We start from the raw sequence: 19040 nt of genomic DNA on the forward strand, positions 1-19040 counted from the left end.
ATTAAGTCAGTAAAATATGTGTGGCAGTTTCTGATATATAGAAGGCATTCAAATCTATATTGATCTATGAAACCTGGGGAGCCATAAAGCAAATAAGATACTTCCTTGTCATTCCAGGAGGTCAGTTTCGCTAGAAGACAAGCTGTGCACACATCAAACATTTGGTGTAAGGAGGAATATGTCTGATTACCCTGATATTTAATGTCAAGCATAGGAGCTGAGAGAAAGGAGATTGCCCAGAGCAGAAATGATCAGAGTAAGCAGCATGAAAGAGACAGACTTAAACTGAGTCTCCAGATGTAGGATCTTGGAAGTCATCAATTTCATCCTAACAACAGGAATCAAGCTGAACAAACTGAAAATCAACAGCTCTTCTTAGATCTGTCAGAGAATTGAGGTCACAGGACAACTGCAACCCTCGAAACTGGAGAGAGAGACAGGAAGATACAGTAGAAACCTCTGCGTGAACTGTTCCTGGGTAGGAAAACCTCAACTGTACTAGTAATTGACAAATTACTGGAGGCTCCTCTGGACAACTCTGAGAATTAAACTGAATCTCTAACAAGAGAGCAGAATTGATGGAGAGGAAGGACAACTCCATTGGGGAAAGTGGGGGTGGAGGTGGAATTTATAACAATAGATGCTGTTACATGACCGTGTTACTCATAAACAATTTAAAAATTGCAAAGGATTAAAAATGCCCAGGGCCCACAGAAGAAAACAGTGATGGCTGTGTTATTAAGTGAATAAATCCATTTAAATATGGTGAATTGTATATAGGTGTTTGTCTTCAGTACTTACCAAGATCCAACTACACAGGGTAGTAAAAGAATTTTAAAACTATACATCTGCAAAGAGGGAACATCAGCAGATGAGAGCTGTCTACAAGACTGCAAACACGAGAAAAAAGAAAAGAGGTGTCCGGTTTATCTAAGCAAAGGAATGTAGTAGTGCATGTACATTTTTATAGTGAATGTAGTGGCAATGAAGAGGAGTGATCTGATTTACACTTCAGAATCTAAGGGTTGTAAGGGCAGGGGTGGGACTAGGGGTAGAAAAGTGCCCTAACCTGAAAGCAACCCTGGAAGTTCCCTTTGTCACTCCCATCTCACTGAGGATGCAAAAGCAGCCAGTTTGGGAGGAAAAAAACAAACTACCAATTACCATTAGTTTTCTTATCCTGCTTTAATTTTCTTCATAGCACCATCACCACTTGATATCAGGTTATCTAGTTATTTGTTAATTGATCCACTGTTTATTTTTCCCACAAGCAAGTAAGTTCCAGGAATAAAAGAGCTTTGTTGATCTTCAACTCTGTCCTTAGTGCCTGACAAATATTAAGAATTCACTAAATGTTAGTGGCATGAATGAATGAATGAATGAACGAACGATAAAGGTATTACCAATACCTTCCAGTCTCATACTTGCTACTTTCCCAAGCCTTGGGGCCTTTGGACTGCTATAGAAAAGTTTTCCAAGAGGAAGCAAGATCATGAGCAAAGTCACAAGGACGAAGGCACAGGGGGTAATAGAGACTTGCCAAAGGCCAAAGAGAATGGGCTGCTTCTTCAGGGCTCTTCCCTAATTTTGTTAGAGAAGATTCTATATTTTCCTTAACTGCATCTCTCATTCCTCTCAATACCAAAGCACGTTTAAATGGAGCTATTGTAAATCTTTCCTCTTGAAATTTCTGATATTTTAATTTGCCATCTTCTCACTAAAGCATTCATGCAGTCTGGCCCTCTGCACATCACATAACCCATTCAGTGGAGAAGAGACTGCAGGGGATAGAGAAATAATCAAGGCAGGGAGCCGAACCCCATTACGCGAGTCATTCTTCCTCACAGAGAAAGTAAATATCTCTCACTCCTGAATGGGATAATTTTCCCTCCTACCAGTCAGTGCTGATAGCTCACATGTATTGAACACTCTCACCTACATCTAAACATGGACCAGGAGAAATATTTATTGGGGAACAAAAAGCTAAACGGATTTTTAAAGGAAGCAAACTATTGAAGGTTAGTCTCCAAGTCTCTAAACCAAGGTGGCATCATGATGCCAGTCAGGTCTCTTTGACCCACTACCTAAGCCACCAGTTGCCAGACTTCTGGATTCCAAAGGAGAAGTTTGCAGTGGTTTATTTCAGTTTGCAGATGCTTCCACCCATCTCATCCCAGGTTATCTGAATGCAGTGTAGAGCTCCCTGGATGTGATAGTCTATGCTTGAAATATCTTTGTACCACTTTCCATAGCAATCTATGTAAATAAGTCATGAAGTCTAAAAACATACTTACTTCCTGAAGTGCTGCCTTTGATGCCATGTAACCTACCAAGGAAAACAATACCAGAGGCCACCCTCCACATCTAACATCTCCTGAAGCAGCAAATAAGAACAAGGATTCAAACCCTAGACTAGAACTGCCTCTTCCTATATCCACCAAAAAGCAAGTCTCAGGAGGTGTCCTATAAAACCTAAGTCCATCCTTCTTGCGGGGATATTTGCTATTAAAAACTAGCCACATCCCTGCTTTCCCATATCTTCCAGTATAATCAGTGATATAATGATACACCCTGAAATTTCTAGAAGAGTCCTGATTAAAAATATTTTGCTAGCTATGATCTATTAGAAATTTTTTTATGTTTCCTTATTTAAAAAGTAGCCAATTTTTGAATATATAGCTTATTAAGTGAATACACTTTTTTTCATGTCATTAAAACAAAACCTTTGAGTGCTATTAAACATCAAAACATGGAAGATGAGCTCTGACACCTACAAAGGTTTCCAAAAGAGGCAGGACAAATGCCATCCAGTTAAAGAGATCCAGATTTGGATAAGACAAGTCATTCCCATGTTTTCTTCCTGTTGGCAAATCTGGACTGCTCCATCAGACCTGGCTGAAACATCCTTCAAGTCTATCAGCCTATTTCGGCTCTTGATTATGAGCTTTGCCAACAACATTTGCATTGTACTCTGGTTCCCCAGGTAGATTTTCTCCAGGACAAAAATGTGCTAGCCAGCAGACACAAACCACCCATGAGCACAGCAAGTAGCCAGTTGACTACAACAAGCTCACCTAATCCTTGGACTTTCCACTTTTGTGAATTTGAAAAAATGTTACAAAACAAAATTTTATTTTAAAGTTTTTAATTATGTAAAGAAACTCGCAAATTGGGAAAAAATGATTTGGCCAAGTGTCTCAATATTTGGCCTAGAAAAAACTGGCCACTATCCGTATTAGGGACATAAATAACATCTATCCTCCAAAGCACTTGAAGAGTGACATATAAATGTTGCAGACTTAATGCCACAGAAAGTATAAAGAGGAAGAAATTGAATCTTGCTGAGGAAATCCGGAAAGCGTCAAAGAGGAAGTGGTAATCAACTGAGCCTTGAAGATGGGCAGACTGATGATAAGCAAAGATTGAGAGAGACTAAGGTGGATTACTTCAATAAAAGAAAATGTAGAGGTTGGAGCATGTGCTCAGTGTGCAGGAAATGAAGAAGATCAAACAGATTAGATATGAGTTCAAAGGAAGACTCAATTCAAATGGCAGAAAACCATGACATACCAGTTTGGAGAATCTAAATGTTGCATGGCAGGAAACCAGAACTTTCACATCAGTTGAATCATGTCCATGGGAGGCTGTAGACAGAATCCAATAGTGTGGCTACTGCTTAAAACAGTACATTTTCTTTTTTAAAGAATACATTTTTACTGAAACATCAATCAAGGAAGGTAGAGGGAGAGACAGAAACATCAATGATTAGAGAGAATCACTGATTGGCTGACTCCTGTAAGCCTCACACTGGGGATCAAGCCAGCAACCTGGGCAAGTGCCCTGACTCAGAATCAAATCATGACCTCCTGGTTCATAGGTTGATGTTCAACCACTGAGCCACGCAGGCTGGGCTGAAAAGCACACTGTCAACTACACATAATTTACATTCCAGTATAAAAATCACATAATAATATTTTCCATAAAGATACCTGATGAAAGCAAGCTAAAATGAAAAGTGGAAGACAGAGAGCTTTAGACTACCAAATCCTAGATCATAATGGTATGTGTTATTATAATATGGGAAGCCCCAGGAGAGTACAAATTGAGCTACTTCATAATTTTTAATGGAACTTGCAAGCATCTCCTGGAGGATCCAGGAGATGTTTTTCAGGAAGAACCTCACCATGAAGATATTAAAAACTAGAATATATTTATTTTCTAAGTATCCAGTGGAAGTTTAGTATTACCAATATCCTATATAATAAAAGCCTAATATGCAAATTGTTTGACCGGGAGTTTGACCACCAGGGGGCGGCATGGAACATGGTGGGTGTCGGTGACACGGTGCTAGCAGCAGGTGGCAGTGGAGGCGCTGCCAGCCCCAATGGGCCCCGACAAGAGCAGGACCGCAGCGGGATGGTGGAGCAGGTGAGGGGTGGCTCCAGGCCATGGCAGGGTACCAGATGGGGTTGCGGAGCTGTGAGGCTGTGGGCACAAGCTGGGGCCCGATCCCCACAGGCCACCCCAAGGGACCCCACCCATGCACAAATTCATGCACCAGGCCTCAAGTGTATCTATAAGAAAACTTTTTTATTATAGATGCACTAGAGAAACTCTAGAATTCTAAAACTACTTGTATATTTGGAGAGTTGGAGCAAAAGCACAAAAGCAGGAAAGCTTTTCTTGCTTAAATCAAAAACATATTTTCAAAGACAGGGTAAGGGGGTGGGAGAAGATGCCATGTATTGGTAATTGCCTCTCAAAAGCCAGATGTTTAAGAACTGGAAAATTGACTGGAATGAAATTCAGTAAGTTCAATGAAAAGGAAATATATTTGAAATAGAGAATCCCATTTCACAAAATCACCGTATGTAAAGGCTTGGGCTAGTTGCAAGCTTAATTTGCATAAGATATTGGCCATGAGGTGAAAAAAAGCAAAACAGAAAAAGAAAAAAAACTCAACTACTATTGTTGGGAAGGCTGTTTAATTATTTATTACCCAGGAAATGTTATGAGGTTACATAAATGGGGAACCGATTTTTAGTTTTGACTTTTAGCAAAAACTAGCATTAATATCAAGTTGGCAGAAAGACCTCTTCAAACTAGACAGGAAGGTTGTAGACAACCCTCCCCTCAAGGGGAAAGAACAAACATGAGAATTAAGAGACCATTAGATCTCAGGAGTAGAAAAATACTTGTGTAGCATCATGAAGTCATTCTCAGAGTTAGAAAGCCAAGATTGTGAACCCTCTGTCATAGGTAATTAAAGCCCTGTAATCACAAGTAGACATCCCAGCTAAGATTAGACCAGGAACAGGATGAAACACACAGATAGTGGATGAGCCATACCGCCCTATAAGAAATTCCTTAGCTGTCTTGCTTTAAGGTTCTAACTAGCTCTCTTTAGAGGAAGAACTGGATTTTTATATCAAAATATATTATATGCCCTACTAACTATAATTACAGTTCACTTCAATAAGTGATCCTTTGTGGAAAGGGTAAACAAATGCTACCTTTAATCAGGCTCCATCAGATTTCACTTTCCCAGCCCTAGATAACATTTTAGGCAGATCCTGTAGCTTTCTGGTCATTTACAGTTATATGAACCACATCACCTTGATAATTCATTTTCTGGTATTAAAGTATTAAAATATCCAGTCCAATATAAATTAAGACTTCAATCTCATATCCTATTCAAAGCATCTCCTATTTACTCATGCCAAGAACCTAGTCATGGAGACTGAAGTAGGGGAGGGAATGGAGTCATCTCTTCAACCATTTCTCCTAACTTATGCCTCCTCTACTCAGTGTGTGGTTTCTAGTTCTTGCATGGAATGGAATAGTAAAAGAGTATTGGAAGGGCAAAAAGTTAAGCGTTTTTGCTCACACTGGGTGACCACCATGCCTTGTTGTGGTTCATCTCATGGCTATTGCATGGGGAAATTTTGTGCATTCTTCAGAACCATCTCTTTTGCACTGAGGACACTCTCACACTTTGGGTTTTTGACTTGGTTAATGCATCCCACTGAGGGCCTTTTGCTAAATTCCCTCAGGTACTGCCCCAATAGTTCACCCCACAGGCAGCTTCTATAGCTGTACAATCCTCACCTCTGCAAACAACCTTCTTGGGTGAAGAATTACCAAAATCACTCAACCCCTGTTACTTTCCATTGCATCTACTTGGCTCAGGAGGAATGTATGGATAAATTATGAAAATGTAAGCTGTTTTCAATGATTCAATCATATTTCAAACCAACACATATTCCTCTTTTCAGGTAATTCATATTATATACACTTAGCAAAAACATTTTCTATAACAGAGAATAAAGGTTGACTGGAAAGGAAGAAAGGGAGAAGAGAGTGTTTTTGGAGGATTTTGTACATATAAGTAAGTTAGCCTAAAAGAGATGAAATTATTAGTTATAGTGAACAACCAACACTTTATTATCCCAATTAATACGCTTTTATGGGAACTTTTCTACCAGCTTCTCTATATTTTCTGTGAACTATGCCTTGATTTAAAAAATACAAGTTTATTCATCCACATGGCTGAGAAATGAAAGCTTTAGCCACTCTTAGCTTCTGCCTAACCTGTCATGACTACTATAAAAGAGAGAAAATCACAGGGAGCCAGAAAGAATGAAGCAGATTTATAGAAGTAAGAAACAAAGACAATTTTCTGGGTTTGCTATAGTGCTTTAGTCTCCAGTTCTAGCTGAGCTTGAGATTCAACTTCATTCTTGCTTTTGGGTTCTATGAGTGTATGCCACCTCTCGCTGTGTTTTAGCTTAGGCTAGCTAAGCTGGAATATGTTATCTTTTACCAAATTGCCCTTAACATACTCATTCAAGCTCTAATGCCTGCAAGAAATGAAGAAAGGATTCAAACCTGGATCTGCATGATTCCAACATTTGTTCCACTTTCCACACTGCCAAGAGATAATGACATGGTGTAGTGATAAGAGCAAGAACGGGTTTGGGATACAAAAACAGAAGTACAGCAGTCAGAAAGTTGTAATCATCCAAACATATTCATAGCTGTTCAGATTTATATACACTAAATGTTTCAGCTCTGCATCTAAGGAATGATCTGAATAAACTGAAGAATGTTCACTAGAGAGCCATAGAAGAAGATTAACTAGTTGGAAATGAAAAAAAGTACATAGTGTATATTGCCTCTATAATTGAATTCACACTTCATATCCTGCACTCAACCATCCTTCTCATTATGGTCTTATACTACTTTTTAACATTTTCTATGTATTTGTCTCATTTCCCCAATAGGTTATGAGCTTCTTCAAGTTAAGGAATGTCTGTAATATTTTGTCGTATTCAATAATCAGTAAGTATTGTGTTAAATGCATCAAAGGTGCACAGCTTGTTCAAACTCAGGGAGATAAAAGGATAACTTAACAACAGTAGTGGCAAATATGAATCTCTACATTGATGGAAACTGACTTTTTCCCATACAACAACCAGAGGAGGAAGAAGAATTCTCACATACTTATGAAATATATTTGAATTCATCTTAAAATTTCTAAATTGAAGCAATTGTTATAGAATGTGTCACAGGAGGAAAAAAAATGTAGAGATTTGGCTTCTTCATTGGTATGTTTTTTATTGTCTAGGACAATTTTGGTCTGAATCCTTTTAATGTTGTCTCACTTAATAAAGAGTTAGGGACTTCATGACCCTCCTTCAAGTCCCTCCAAGATCTATGAAGACATCAGACAAGAATAGTATTTTATCTTTCTTTTCCCATTATAATATTCCATATGGATGTACTCAATATTTATGAATATTGGCATAAGGAACCCAGGTAATAAAAATCTATATCACTGCCTAAAAGCCAGGTCTGTGAGAACTACTCCAAAGTAGAAAAACATGTTTGTAGATATCCTCATGTACCTGCTTACATTACCTAAAAGTCATGATAAATTAAGGGAATCAGAAAATTAAGCCCAAGCATACTATAAACATAGTATTGGAATTTAGCTTCTAGCCATAGTGAAGTAACTAGGAATACATTAACTCTCTTACTTTAAGCAACTAGAAAGTCAGATAAAATACACGTAATATCTCTTTTCAGACATTGTGCAATAGACAACCCATAGTAATTCTGAGAATACCTTAAAAGCAGCCAGAGCAAAGCAACACAAAGATTTATGATACTTTTCATCAGAAACTATAAAAAAAGAAACCTCTAAAGCACTAAAAGGAATGAATATATATATATATATATATAATTTCCATCAAAAAATGTCTTTCAAAATTAAGGTAAAGACTCTCCCAGACATACAAAATTTGAAAAAATTCATTGCCAGCAAACCTATACTACTAGAAATATTAAAGAAAGTCATTTAGGCAGAAGGAAAATGATACCAGATAGAAATTTGGATCTAAAATGTGGAAGAAAAAACACTGGAAAAGATAATATATTGGTAAATTAAAAAGGCTTTGTTTCTTTATTTTAAAGATATATGAACATTTAACGCAAAAATAATAATGATAAATTGTAGACTTTAAAATATATAAGGAATTAAAATATGTAAAAGCAATAACACAAAGTACAGGAGGGAGAAATAAAATTATACTATTGTGACATTCTTAAAATATATGTAAAGCAGTGTATCATTACTTGAAGGTTGAGTTCGATAAGTTAAAGATGTATATTGTAAACCCACTAAAATGGAATAACAACAAAAAATATATCCTAATATACCAATAGTGGAGACAGGATGGAATTTAAAAACACTTAATCAAAAGAAGGTAAGAAAAAAGAATAAAGAGCAAACAATAGTTTTTATGTCTCTTTTTCTCACTTGCTCTGTCTTAATCCTCCTTTTCAGCTTTACTGAATTCAGACTGTATTTAATCCACGAACTAAAGCAGAACAGGTCTCCTTCACCAAGCTGACCCACACACCACTCTCAGGGTAGGTCACTGTTATGGACTGAACCCCGAATTTGAGTTGCTGCACTGGAATCTCAGTGTATTTTGCTTTCCCCCATTGTCTTCCTATATGAAAGAAAGGTAAGTCTGAGCATTACCAGTTGGTGAAACCATATGTCCATTCAAGAAAAGAAGTTGAAGAAATATCACACACACACACACACACACACACACACACACACACACACACACACGTCAAAAGGGAAAAGCCCCAAAGAGGGAACAAAAATTGTGAAAAGTCTTTTCAGTGTCCAATCTCTAAGAAAGGTAGAATATCTACAACCAGGTCTTTATTTGAAATACCTTTCTTGGGCGGCATCCTGGGGGTGTCCTGTCAGAGCGCCTCAGCCACCGGCTGACCTGGCGAAGGATGACAGGTTGAAGAGACCAATGTTTCAGGTCTGGCCCAGCACATCCACACACGCCTGCCTGTCGCTGAAAGCGCTCCCTGGTGCCATTTCACAGTCTGAAACATAAGAAGGTACTAATTTCCTCGCCATTAAATTTTCATGAATGTTTAGTTTCCCATTTAGGGATGGAGTATGCAGGTCAAAAGGGCTGTATTTGGAACTTATGTTTGAAATAAAACTAAACTGATCCTATTCAAAGCAAATCTGGCTTCATCCCACCCTGTATATGTTTGCCTGCCTCGTTTTAAATGCCTTTCATTCCAGGGTTTTTATCCTAATTACATACACTGAGGGCAGTGTAAGTGAGTGCACTCTTAGAAAGGTGAGAAATGCTGACTGCTAAGTATACCAGGTAAATTAAATGAGTAAATAAAGAAGAGACTCTGACACCTGGAGTTTAGGCTTAAGCCATAAAGCTCCAGGGCAATCTCTAATGTGGGGAAATCTGGAGACAATGTATTCATTTTCTCAACTTCTTCGAAAATAGAACTTGCTATAAGAGGAAATTGTTATTTCCTAGGCCAAATCTTAAGACCTTTTTTTTCTATCAAAACCTCTCATAGAAAGGTAGTCATCTTTTCTTATAATGATAAACAAAATAGATTTTCATCATAAAAAGAAAAAAAAAAGGGACAGGAAGGGCTGAAATTTAATGTTGCAAAACAGGCGATCTTTTTGAGAGTGAGGACACCGGCATTCTCTGGTTACTTCGGTGATAGCCGCTGACCTTGGCAAGAAGGAGCAGTGTTCTGAAATGGATCCTGGTGGCACATTTACACCAGAGCAGCTTTTGGCTTCACAAATGGATTTGTGCGCAGATCTGACCCTTCTAGAATGCAAAGGTTAGTTACATAGATTTTAGCCGAACTAGTTTGTAGCATCCTCAGAATTATGACTCAAATTAAAGCTCTGTAAGGCTGATGCTCATGGAGTTTTTTCCTATTTGGACACTAGATTAACTCTAATGGTAAAATAGGATATTACTGATATCACTACGCATATTTACAGATGCCCAGAGTGGTTCTTTAATTTGGGAATTTTTAAAGAGATTAAGAAGTTTAATTGCAAATCATTGGGGCTATAACCTAGAGTGAGAAAAATATGTAATTTTATTTATATTAACTTACATACAAAATAATTGAATACTCTTATGACAAAAAACATAATAAACGTATGGGTAAATTAACAAATGATGTTCTGGAAGCCTTGTATCCAGAAAATTATAATAGCAATACTAAATAAAATATTAAAGACAGAAGCCATAAAGAAAGAATAGATAAATTCAACTACATTATTTTTTTAAATATTTATTTATTAAATTGATTGGGGTGACATTGGTCAACACAAATATACAGGTTTCAGGTGTGGATTTCTATATTACAATACCTGTATATTATACCATAATTCAACTACATTAAAATAAGAAATTTCTATTTATACAAAGATGTTTCAAAGAAATTTTTCAAAGTAGAAGACATTTACAGCACTTCATAAAAGTATAAGAATAAAAAATTTCTACCTACCACCAAGAAGAAGAGCACCCCAAAAGTAAAAAAGGACAAAGATTTGAATATATAAAATCATTCATGACCCAAGAAAACAATGGACAAAAGTAGGATCAGTAATTTCACAGACAATGGAAACACAGAGCCACTAGACATGTAAAGAAAGACCAAATCTCATCTAGAGAAGCTCAAATCAAGAACACTAGCAGTATGCGTATGTTGGTTCAAAACCTTGGGAATTCCCTGGTGAAATCTGTAACTGGCGCCGTACAGCGAGGTCAAGGAGAGAGGGAAGAAAGAAGCAGGCCACTCCAGATTGGCAGGTGGCTGTGTTAACAAGCAAGGGGACTTACAAGGCTTTGTCTTGGGCAGCCACAATAGGAGTAGATCTCTGCCCCTGCCCACCAAAATTTTAAAAGTTTATGTAGAGACCTTAACAGGTTCAGTCAGGTATATTGTCTAGATGGTCTCAACAACCTCCTTACTGTGTCAAGGCTGTCCTTGAGACAGCTTCTGATATGGGGAAGGCAAGTGGAACGTACATCCCAAGAATAGGGGAGGGGATGAGGAGCCTTTGATTGCTCAGGTCCTGCTCAGGGTCATGTCCTCTTGATGACCTCCTCCAAGACTCCTCATGACTGGCTCTTACAATCTTACATGCACCCACGCTGCCCCTTTCCACAATGTGCCCTGAGCAAGGGGTTTCACCAGCATGGAAGTGGTTCATTGGCGGCTATTCGGCTGCACTAGAGGCAGAAACCATAGCAACAATGTAGGCGCATGCAAGAGAAAACACAGATTAAGAGAATGATTCCCAAAGTAAGTAACAATTTTTCCACAAAAGCCCCATAATCCATACCACTGATTTATTAAATTCCTTAGGCTGGGCGTTGAATCACTCAGGGTGTTCACTTGTATCTACATGTACTTTAATAAAGATGATACATTCGCTGAGTCATCAGGTATAAACACACAATGTTCTGCTTAGATAATGGCACAGGTGCCGCCTTGTGAGCCAGTAATAACCGCCAAGGTCATCTTATTTTGGAGGACAGCTTTTCTCATTGGAGACATTTCAGTGTTCAGCAAGGACAGGCTTACTAGCTATCATTTAAGGCTTGTTGGGTGAACGTACTAAGGGCTTATTTGTGTGCTATAGGGTCCTCCAGGTCAATGGATGGTGGCAGATGTTTAATCATACCAGTGGAAAACAGAACGGACCAGTGGAAAACAGAACAGACCAGTGGAAAACAGAATGGACCAGTGGAAAACAGAAGGTGCCCCTCTAGCCTTGAGAAGAGGGAGGTAGGCAACTTTTGTTCTTATGGGGCAGGTTCCCTCCTACACCTGGGGAAAACCCAGGGTACTGCAACTCAACAACCTAAATGAAAGCCATGGCCAAAGATTTGTGCCACACAAATATTAGGTCCCATTTGGCGCTACCCAATAAATACCTTGGCAGTCCAGCCAGTCTGCCGATACCAAACTGGTCTCTATCCTTTAACGTGACAGACTGACTGCACAGTTCCATGATATCCATCCTATATCCCTGGTACAACTGGCGTGGTTCTGTTTACAGTGGTTTTTGTTCCCAACATAGGAGTGCCTGAGTGCTGGTGGACAGGGTGCTGCTCTGCTGCAAATAGGCATCCACTTCGTCAAAGCGGGAGCCTGAGCCCTGGCAGAGATGAGTTGATGGAAACATTCTCAGTCCACCCTGTGGTAGGAAGGGAAGTTCTTACCAGGATATGCTGCTCCTTCGTGAGAGGTTCTACCTGGCAGAGTGCTGTCACACTGGTAGGAGCTGTAGCTCTAGGGGGTTATATCAGGTTTCTGTTCCTTCCAGGATTGGGACCAAAGTCCTAAGGGACTCTCTTCTGTGATTTCTAACAGAGAGTGTGACCCTTATCTTCCAGAATCACAGACACATTTCTCTCAAATGGTAGCCCTGCCTGGAAGAGGCTTGGAGCTTAAACCTGCTTCACTACTATTTTTGCCTTCTCAAAGGTGGCTGTTGTCCTGATCCCCAGACCCACACATGTCCTTTCCTTTCTAGGTGGTATAAAGATGGAGGTGCTGTGCCCAGTGGGGAATAAAAGTCCTCTCCAGACACCAAATCCCTACAAAAACTTGCACCCCTTTCACATTCTTAGGGGTTGGATGAGTTGAGCTTGCACCTTGTCATTAACCATTTCTGCAGTGTCCTGCAGCAGGGGCAAGTCTCCACATGTCAACATTACATCATCCATGTAACGGTACATCTGCTGACATGGGGAAGGAGAACAGGGACAGATCTCCAGACATTGCAGGGTTGTGCAGCTGGCCTTGGGGAAGCACTTGAACTCCATGTGGCCCTGCCCAGGTGAGGGCATATCGATCTTGTGACTCAGAGGCTGGGGTATACGGGAAAAAGCATGTGCTAAGCCCCGTACAGCACGGTACACTGCTAGTAGTGTGACCAGGGTATCCAAGATGGTGACAGTGATGGGCATATTGCATAGATATTTATATGGCCATGGTTGGCAAACTGCAGCTCATGAGCCACGTGCAGCTCTTTGGCCCCTTGAGTGTGGCTCTTCCACAAAATACCACATGCGGGCACACACGTACAGTGCGATTGAAACTTCGTGGCCCATGGGCAGAAGTCGGTCATCTACCATGAGCCACATGGCTTTTCTACCAGCCGTGCCAGGCTATTGAAAGCATCATGGGAAGGGTATAGAATGCCTATTTGGTGAAGTTCTTGGATAGTTTCTCCTATTTCCTTATGCCCCCAAGCAATTTATATTGTTTTGAGAGTTACCACTATTTGCTGAGGTTCCAGCTGGCATTTCGCCTCAGCACTGGTTTGATCACTCTAACTTAAAGGCAGAATTCACTGATAGAGTTTTGCAGAGTTTGACCTTGATGGATGTCAATGCCCAATATGTTCATATTCATTAATATTCTTTTTAGACTTCCCCACTAGCCTATGGGTTCCATAAGGGCAGGAACACCTCAACTTTGATCTCTAGATTCCACATCATTTATCATTGTGCCTAGAAGAAAGCTCAGCAAATAGTTCTTTGAATATGGACAGTATAGTACAACTCCGTGCTATTCCCAGTAGTTGTCATGACTTTGAAAAGCAGATTGTTTGAAAAAAATATAAGCTTCAGAGTCAGACAAACCTGGTTCAAATTTGTAGCTCTGTTACTAACCAGCTCAGTGTCCTTGGAATAATTACCTAATATCTTTGAAACACCACTGGGACAAATGGTGATCATAAAACATACCTCATAGGATGATTTTAATTTAAATGATGTAGTGAATATAAAGAATCTGGTATATAGTAGTAGCTCAATAAATAGTAGATATTTTTCTAGTTATTCCTGAATATTCCATTCTGTGTCCATGTCTATTCCATGTATATTTACATTATAATACATATTAGCAAATTCAAATGATTTGTTTCCTGTGTGTGTATTTTCCTTTGAATCATCAAGGCCAAGAGACAAGATAATTGTACTGTCCATATTCTTGCTGCCTAAGTGAGATGTTCATTTTAAGTAAATCTTAGAAAAGAATCTATTTTAATCATAGTTAAAAAAAGAAAAGAAAAGAAGGCCTATATTTTCCAAAGGCAAGAGAAATAGGTTCTCTGTAAAATAACATACAACTAATCATCTACTGCTTAATTTTTTGGTTGTTTGCCCCACTGTACTATGGCTGGAGGTATTTAGGGACCTGAAATTACTATAAATAAAAGTCCTCCTATTCCCGATGGCAGATAAAAAGCACTTTTGGAACATGCTCTACTTTTCATCTCTAAAAATATATCCACTTGGGCCACACTAAAAAGCCTGTGACATCTTCCCAGTTGAAAATCCTATTTGAATTGGTGGTACCTCGGCATGGACGCGAGCACCCCCGAGCACACCTATGACGTGACCGCTCACACAGCTGCAGCCCTCTAAGGCTCGGCTTCTCCATCTTATCATCACAGGGCCATCACTCCCACGTGCCTTCCCTATGCCTTCCTTGAGGCCAAAAGGCAGTTGCATCCATCTGCCAACCAGATGAACCCAGACAAGAAGTCACAAAGACTACCCGAATGAGGATGAGACAAGTATTTATGCAGAATAAATCTGGCAAGATCTTTTTCCCTCTACCCTTACCCCAAGCCCCACCTTAAACTGTTTTTAAGTCCCTTCTGATGACAACTTCTTAGATCATCTTCCCCAGGACTTTTGTGTTCTCGGGCCTCACTCCATGAATTCTACTTAATTAAATGTAGAAGGTGAAGCCCGAAGTACAGTGCTGAGCACAAAAATGTGCTGAATATGGAAGTATTTTGTTTCTTCTTTTCCCAAGCCCCTCTGAACACTCACTGGATCATCCCCACACCCCACAGTTCCTTCCACAGAGAGTTAAAGTTGTTCCCCAGGCAGGACTTCGCAGATACTGAGAAATGCCCAAGAATTTTCCATTTTAGACATTTCTGGCATCTAAAAACATGAAGAAATGCCTCAAAAAAGATTAAAAGATTTTCAAAAATAAGAGTACCTTTTAAACTTTTACAACTAACAAAAGAATGTTTCTAAATACAATACATTCTGTGTTGATATTTATTTACAAGGACTCCATAGGATTTGTAAAAAGATGCTGCAGCCAGTGTAGCTGAGGAATGCAACAGGAGTTTGAAGTATATGCAGCACATTACCTTGCAAATCAGTTAGTTGTATTTTATCGGTGTATAAACCCTCATTTGGAAGTGACATTTGAAATATAAAGTTCAGGTCCTTTGAAATGTAAATACTTCATAGGAAGGCCTTACTCCCATGCTCATCTTAGTGTTTGCCTCCACGCATCTATGAAGAGGCAAATAATGAAGGAGGTGAGGTAAGATTTCCCCCTGAAGCCCTGGCTGGTGTGGCTCAATTGGTTGGGTGTCATCCTGTGCACCATGCACCAAAAGGTTGCCAGTTTGATACCTGGTCAGGGCACATGCCCAAGTTGTAGGCTCAATCCCAGTAAGGGGAATGCAAGAGGCAGCCTATCCATGTTTCTTTCTCACATTGATGTTTCTCTCTTCTTCTCTCTTCCTCTCTAAAATTCAATAAAAATGCATTTTTTAAAAAATTTCCCTTGAAAAGAGGTGGGAAAGAGAGGCTTGGAGAAGCCTTTAAAGGCCATTACAGCAAGATCTACTTACAGGTAGAACTAAGAAGAATTCCTCTCCACAAACCCCTGGCAACTCATTCATTGCATCAAGGAGGCCTTGACCCCCACTTGTACAAGCAGAGTCCCACACCAGCCTCCCAGGAGGGTGAACTGCAATGGGAGCCTTGACAAGCAGGCCAATGACTTAGCAGGCTGTGCCTAGGATAATTTTCCCCAGACTTCTCTGGCAAAAGTAAGATATTCCCCCTGCAGAGATGACTCAAGAGTTTATAATGTTTAAACTGAGATTGTTTTTCTGAAGTAATTACAAGGCACCAGTGAACACTGAGCACTGGGTACTGTTTTAAATAGTAAAGTATTTTAATTGCAAGAGAAACAATAAGAGATTTAAAGTAACTACAATAATACACACACAGTAATATATTTATAACTGGAAACTGCAGGTTAAAGTATAATGGTAAATCTATATCAGGATACTATCTACTTATATTATTGTGGAATTATAGGGTTCAAGACATGATATGATGATTATGGGTTATTGAATTATAGAAAAATAATTATATATAGACAAATGGTATGGAGATACCCAACACGATGTAGTAAAACAACACAGGCATTGGTACCCTCCTTCTCATCTTCTCATCCCTCGTTAACTCTGCAATGCGGCTTCTGCCCCCATCATTGACTAGCCCACAATTTCCTTGAAACTACTTTTGCCAATAATGTAAACTCATTGTTGCTAAAACCAAGGGACATTTTTCAGCATTTGTCTTACTTGGTCTCCTCCACAGCATTTGACTGGAAAACAATCCTTCTTTCTGCATGCTCTCATTCTTGACTTCCTGACATCATCTCTCTTAATTGTCTTCTCATCACCTTGTCCAACCACCCCTCCCCTTCAGTCTCCTTGCAAATGATTCTTTCTTCTTGATCCCTTCAGTGTTATTACTAAAGGTGCCACTACAGGTTCTTTTTTTCCTTTCTCAATGTACATTATCTCTCTGGTGATTTCATTCATTAAAATGACTTCAATGACTTTCTCCTTGCTAAAGAACTTCCTAATCTATACCTTCAACTCCGAGCTCTCTCTTGAGCTCCAGACCTATAGAGACAACTGCCTACCAGATACCTGTATCAGTTACCTATTATCACACAACAAACCACCCCCAAAATAGTGACTTAAACAATGAGAATTATTTATTTTATGTATGAATCTGGAGCTAGGCAGATTCTTAATGCATACACAGCTCTCATGCAATTGTAGTGAGACAATGGCTGACAATGAGATCATCTCAAAGTCTTCTTTAATTCAAATATCTACCACCCAGGTGAATAGCTGGAGACTTGAACTCTTTCTCTATATGCATGTATGGGATCACTCTATATGGTGGCCTCCAGGTAGCCAGACTTCTTACATGACAGCTGAAAGCTCTAAAAAAGAACTCACTTTCAGAGCTGATGTTATCATGTCCAGAATTGATCTAACATTCACACCTAGGTCATGTTATTCTCTTATTGGACATAAACAATCTCATGAAATACCAACCTCAGACAAGGTTACTCTGAGGCCATGATGAGATGAAATAAAACAAGGCCACTTCATAATTTGGCCCAAGCATCGACAAAACCAAGGTCACTGTGGCACCCACAAACAATCCAACCATAGAATTACTCCCACTTCCTGACAGCATTCAATCTAAACCAAATCCCTGCTTCCTTAAACCTTTGCCTAAATCAACCAACCAAAGCCCAAATCCTAAAATAGGTTCTTTCTAACACCTTCTTACTGAAATACCCCATGGTTCTCTAGGATGTATGTTCTCCCTTGCTACAAGTAATAAATCCAAGTTGTTTAACTACAAATGTGTTCCTGATGGGTTTTTGCTGAAGGGTACTGACAGATACAAGAACAAGTGTCTCCTAAGAAACTAGTATGTCATTTTCTACACTAGCCTTGTGCATAGCACCATACCTGCCACATTCTGTTTATCAAGATCGTCACAAAGCCCCATCCAGATTCAAGGGAAAGGGATGAAGACTCCACAGAAGGAATGCAAAGAACCTGCAACATGTTTTAAAAACACCACAACATCTGTATTCAGATGCCACACAGGTACTCAATGGTCCTCATTTCCAAAATCAAACTCATGACCTGTTCTGTTTACATGCCTCTCACCAACATCTGCTCAGACCCACCTGTCCCCAGAACTTAACTTCTTCCCTCCTCTCCAGGTCATCATCACCACTGTGCAGTCTTCTCATGCCTCACCAAGTTGGTCTTATAGGGTAGATGCACTTGAGCCACACACAGGCACTATTACCAGAACACACTGCAGGTGAGTAATAGATTTGAGCAGCAACACCGCATGTGCCTGCTCCCTGTGGAGCACAGGCAGCTGCCACAAATGCTCCCTGCAAACCACCAATGGTGAAGAAATAACTCAGTCTTGGTTCATTACTGGGTTGGTGTAATTTATTAGCACCAGCCAGAAATAGACCACTATTGCATTACATCCCCACTTAGGGTGGCCTCAAAGAAGAAAAGTAAAAGGAAATCTTCCTAGTGGCAAAGCAATGAACAACACACTTGGTTGTCCACTTCATATGGAAGAAAAGATCTGATCCTCAAATATACACTAGCTTTTACTCAAAAGTAAATGTCCTGTGCAAAGATTTAAACATTTTAAAAATTTTGGATATACTAGTATAATAATAAAGAAAGTTGTGCAAATTCTTGTTTGCTCCTGCAGAACACAGATATAAGATTAAGCAGACGCTGGCAGTTCTAGGAGGCGGATGTACCAAACGAATCCTTAGACAGTGAGTGATCATAGCTGACTGCCCAGCTCCTATTCTCTACTCATTTCCTATGGAATCTTTCTCTAAGGTGATTTTGGTCTGTTTGCTTATTATAATGACTATCAAAACAGAGATAAAATTAAAGCTCTAAGAGTTGGAAAAACATTTTAATGAGGCATGAGAATATCCACAAGTAATATCCGATTTTGTTT

At 39.4% G+C, this 19040-nt stretch overlaps 1 protein-coding gene across 1 annotated transcript in view; it reads right to left on the reverse strand.

Moving 5' to 3' along the window:
- TMC1 (transmembrane channel like 1) overlaps positions 1 to 9402 on the reverse strand; it is a 115018-nt gene extending 105616 nt beyond the window's left edge. Inside the window, exon 1 of the mRNA XM_015564996.1 lies at positions 9255 to 9402. Within this exon, the coding sequence (XP_015420482.1) occupies positions 9255 to 9270 (16 nt within the window). The 5' untranslated portion in view covers positions 9271 to 9402. The remainder of the gene's footprint in view (positions 1 to 9254) is intronic.
- Between the last annotated feature and the right edge of the window lie 9638 nt (positions 9403 to 19040).

Source organism: Myotis davidii, unplaced genomic scaffold (assembly GCF_000327345.1).
Source record: "Myotis davidii unplaced genomic scaffold, ASM32734v1 scaffold616, whole genome shotgun sequence".
Taxonomy (NCBI): domain Eukaryota; kingdom Metazoa; phylum Chordata; class Mammalia; order Chiroptera; family Vespertilionidae; genus Myotis; species Myotis davidii.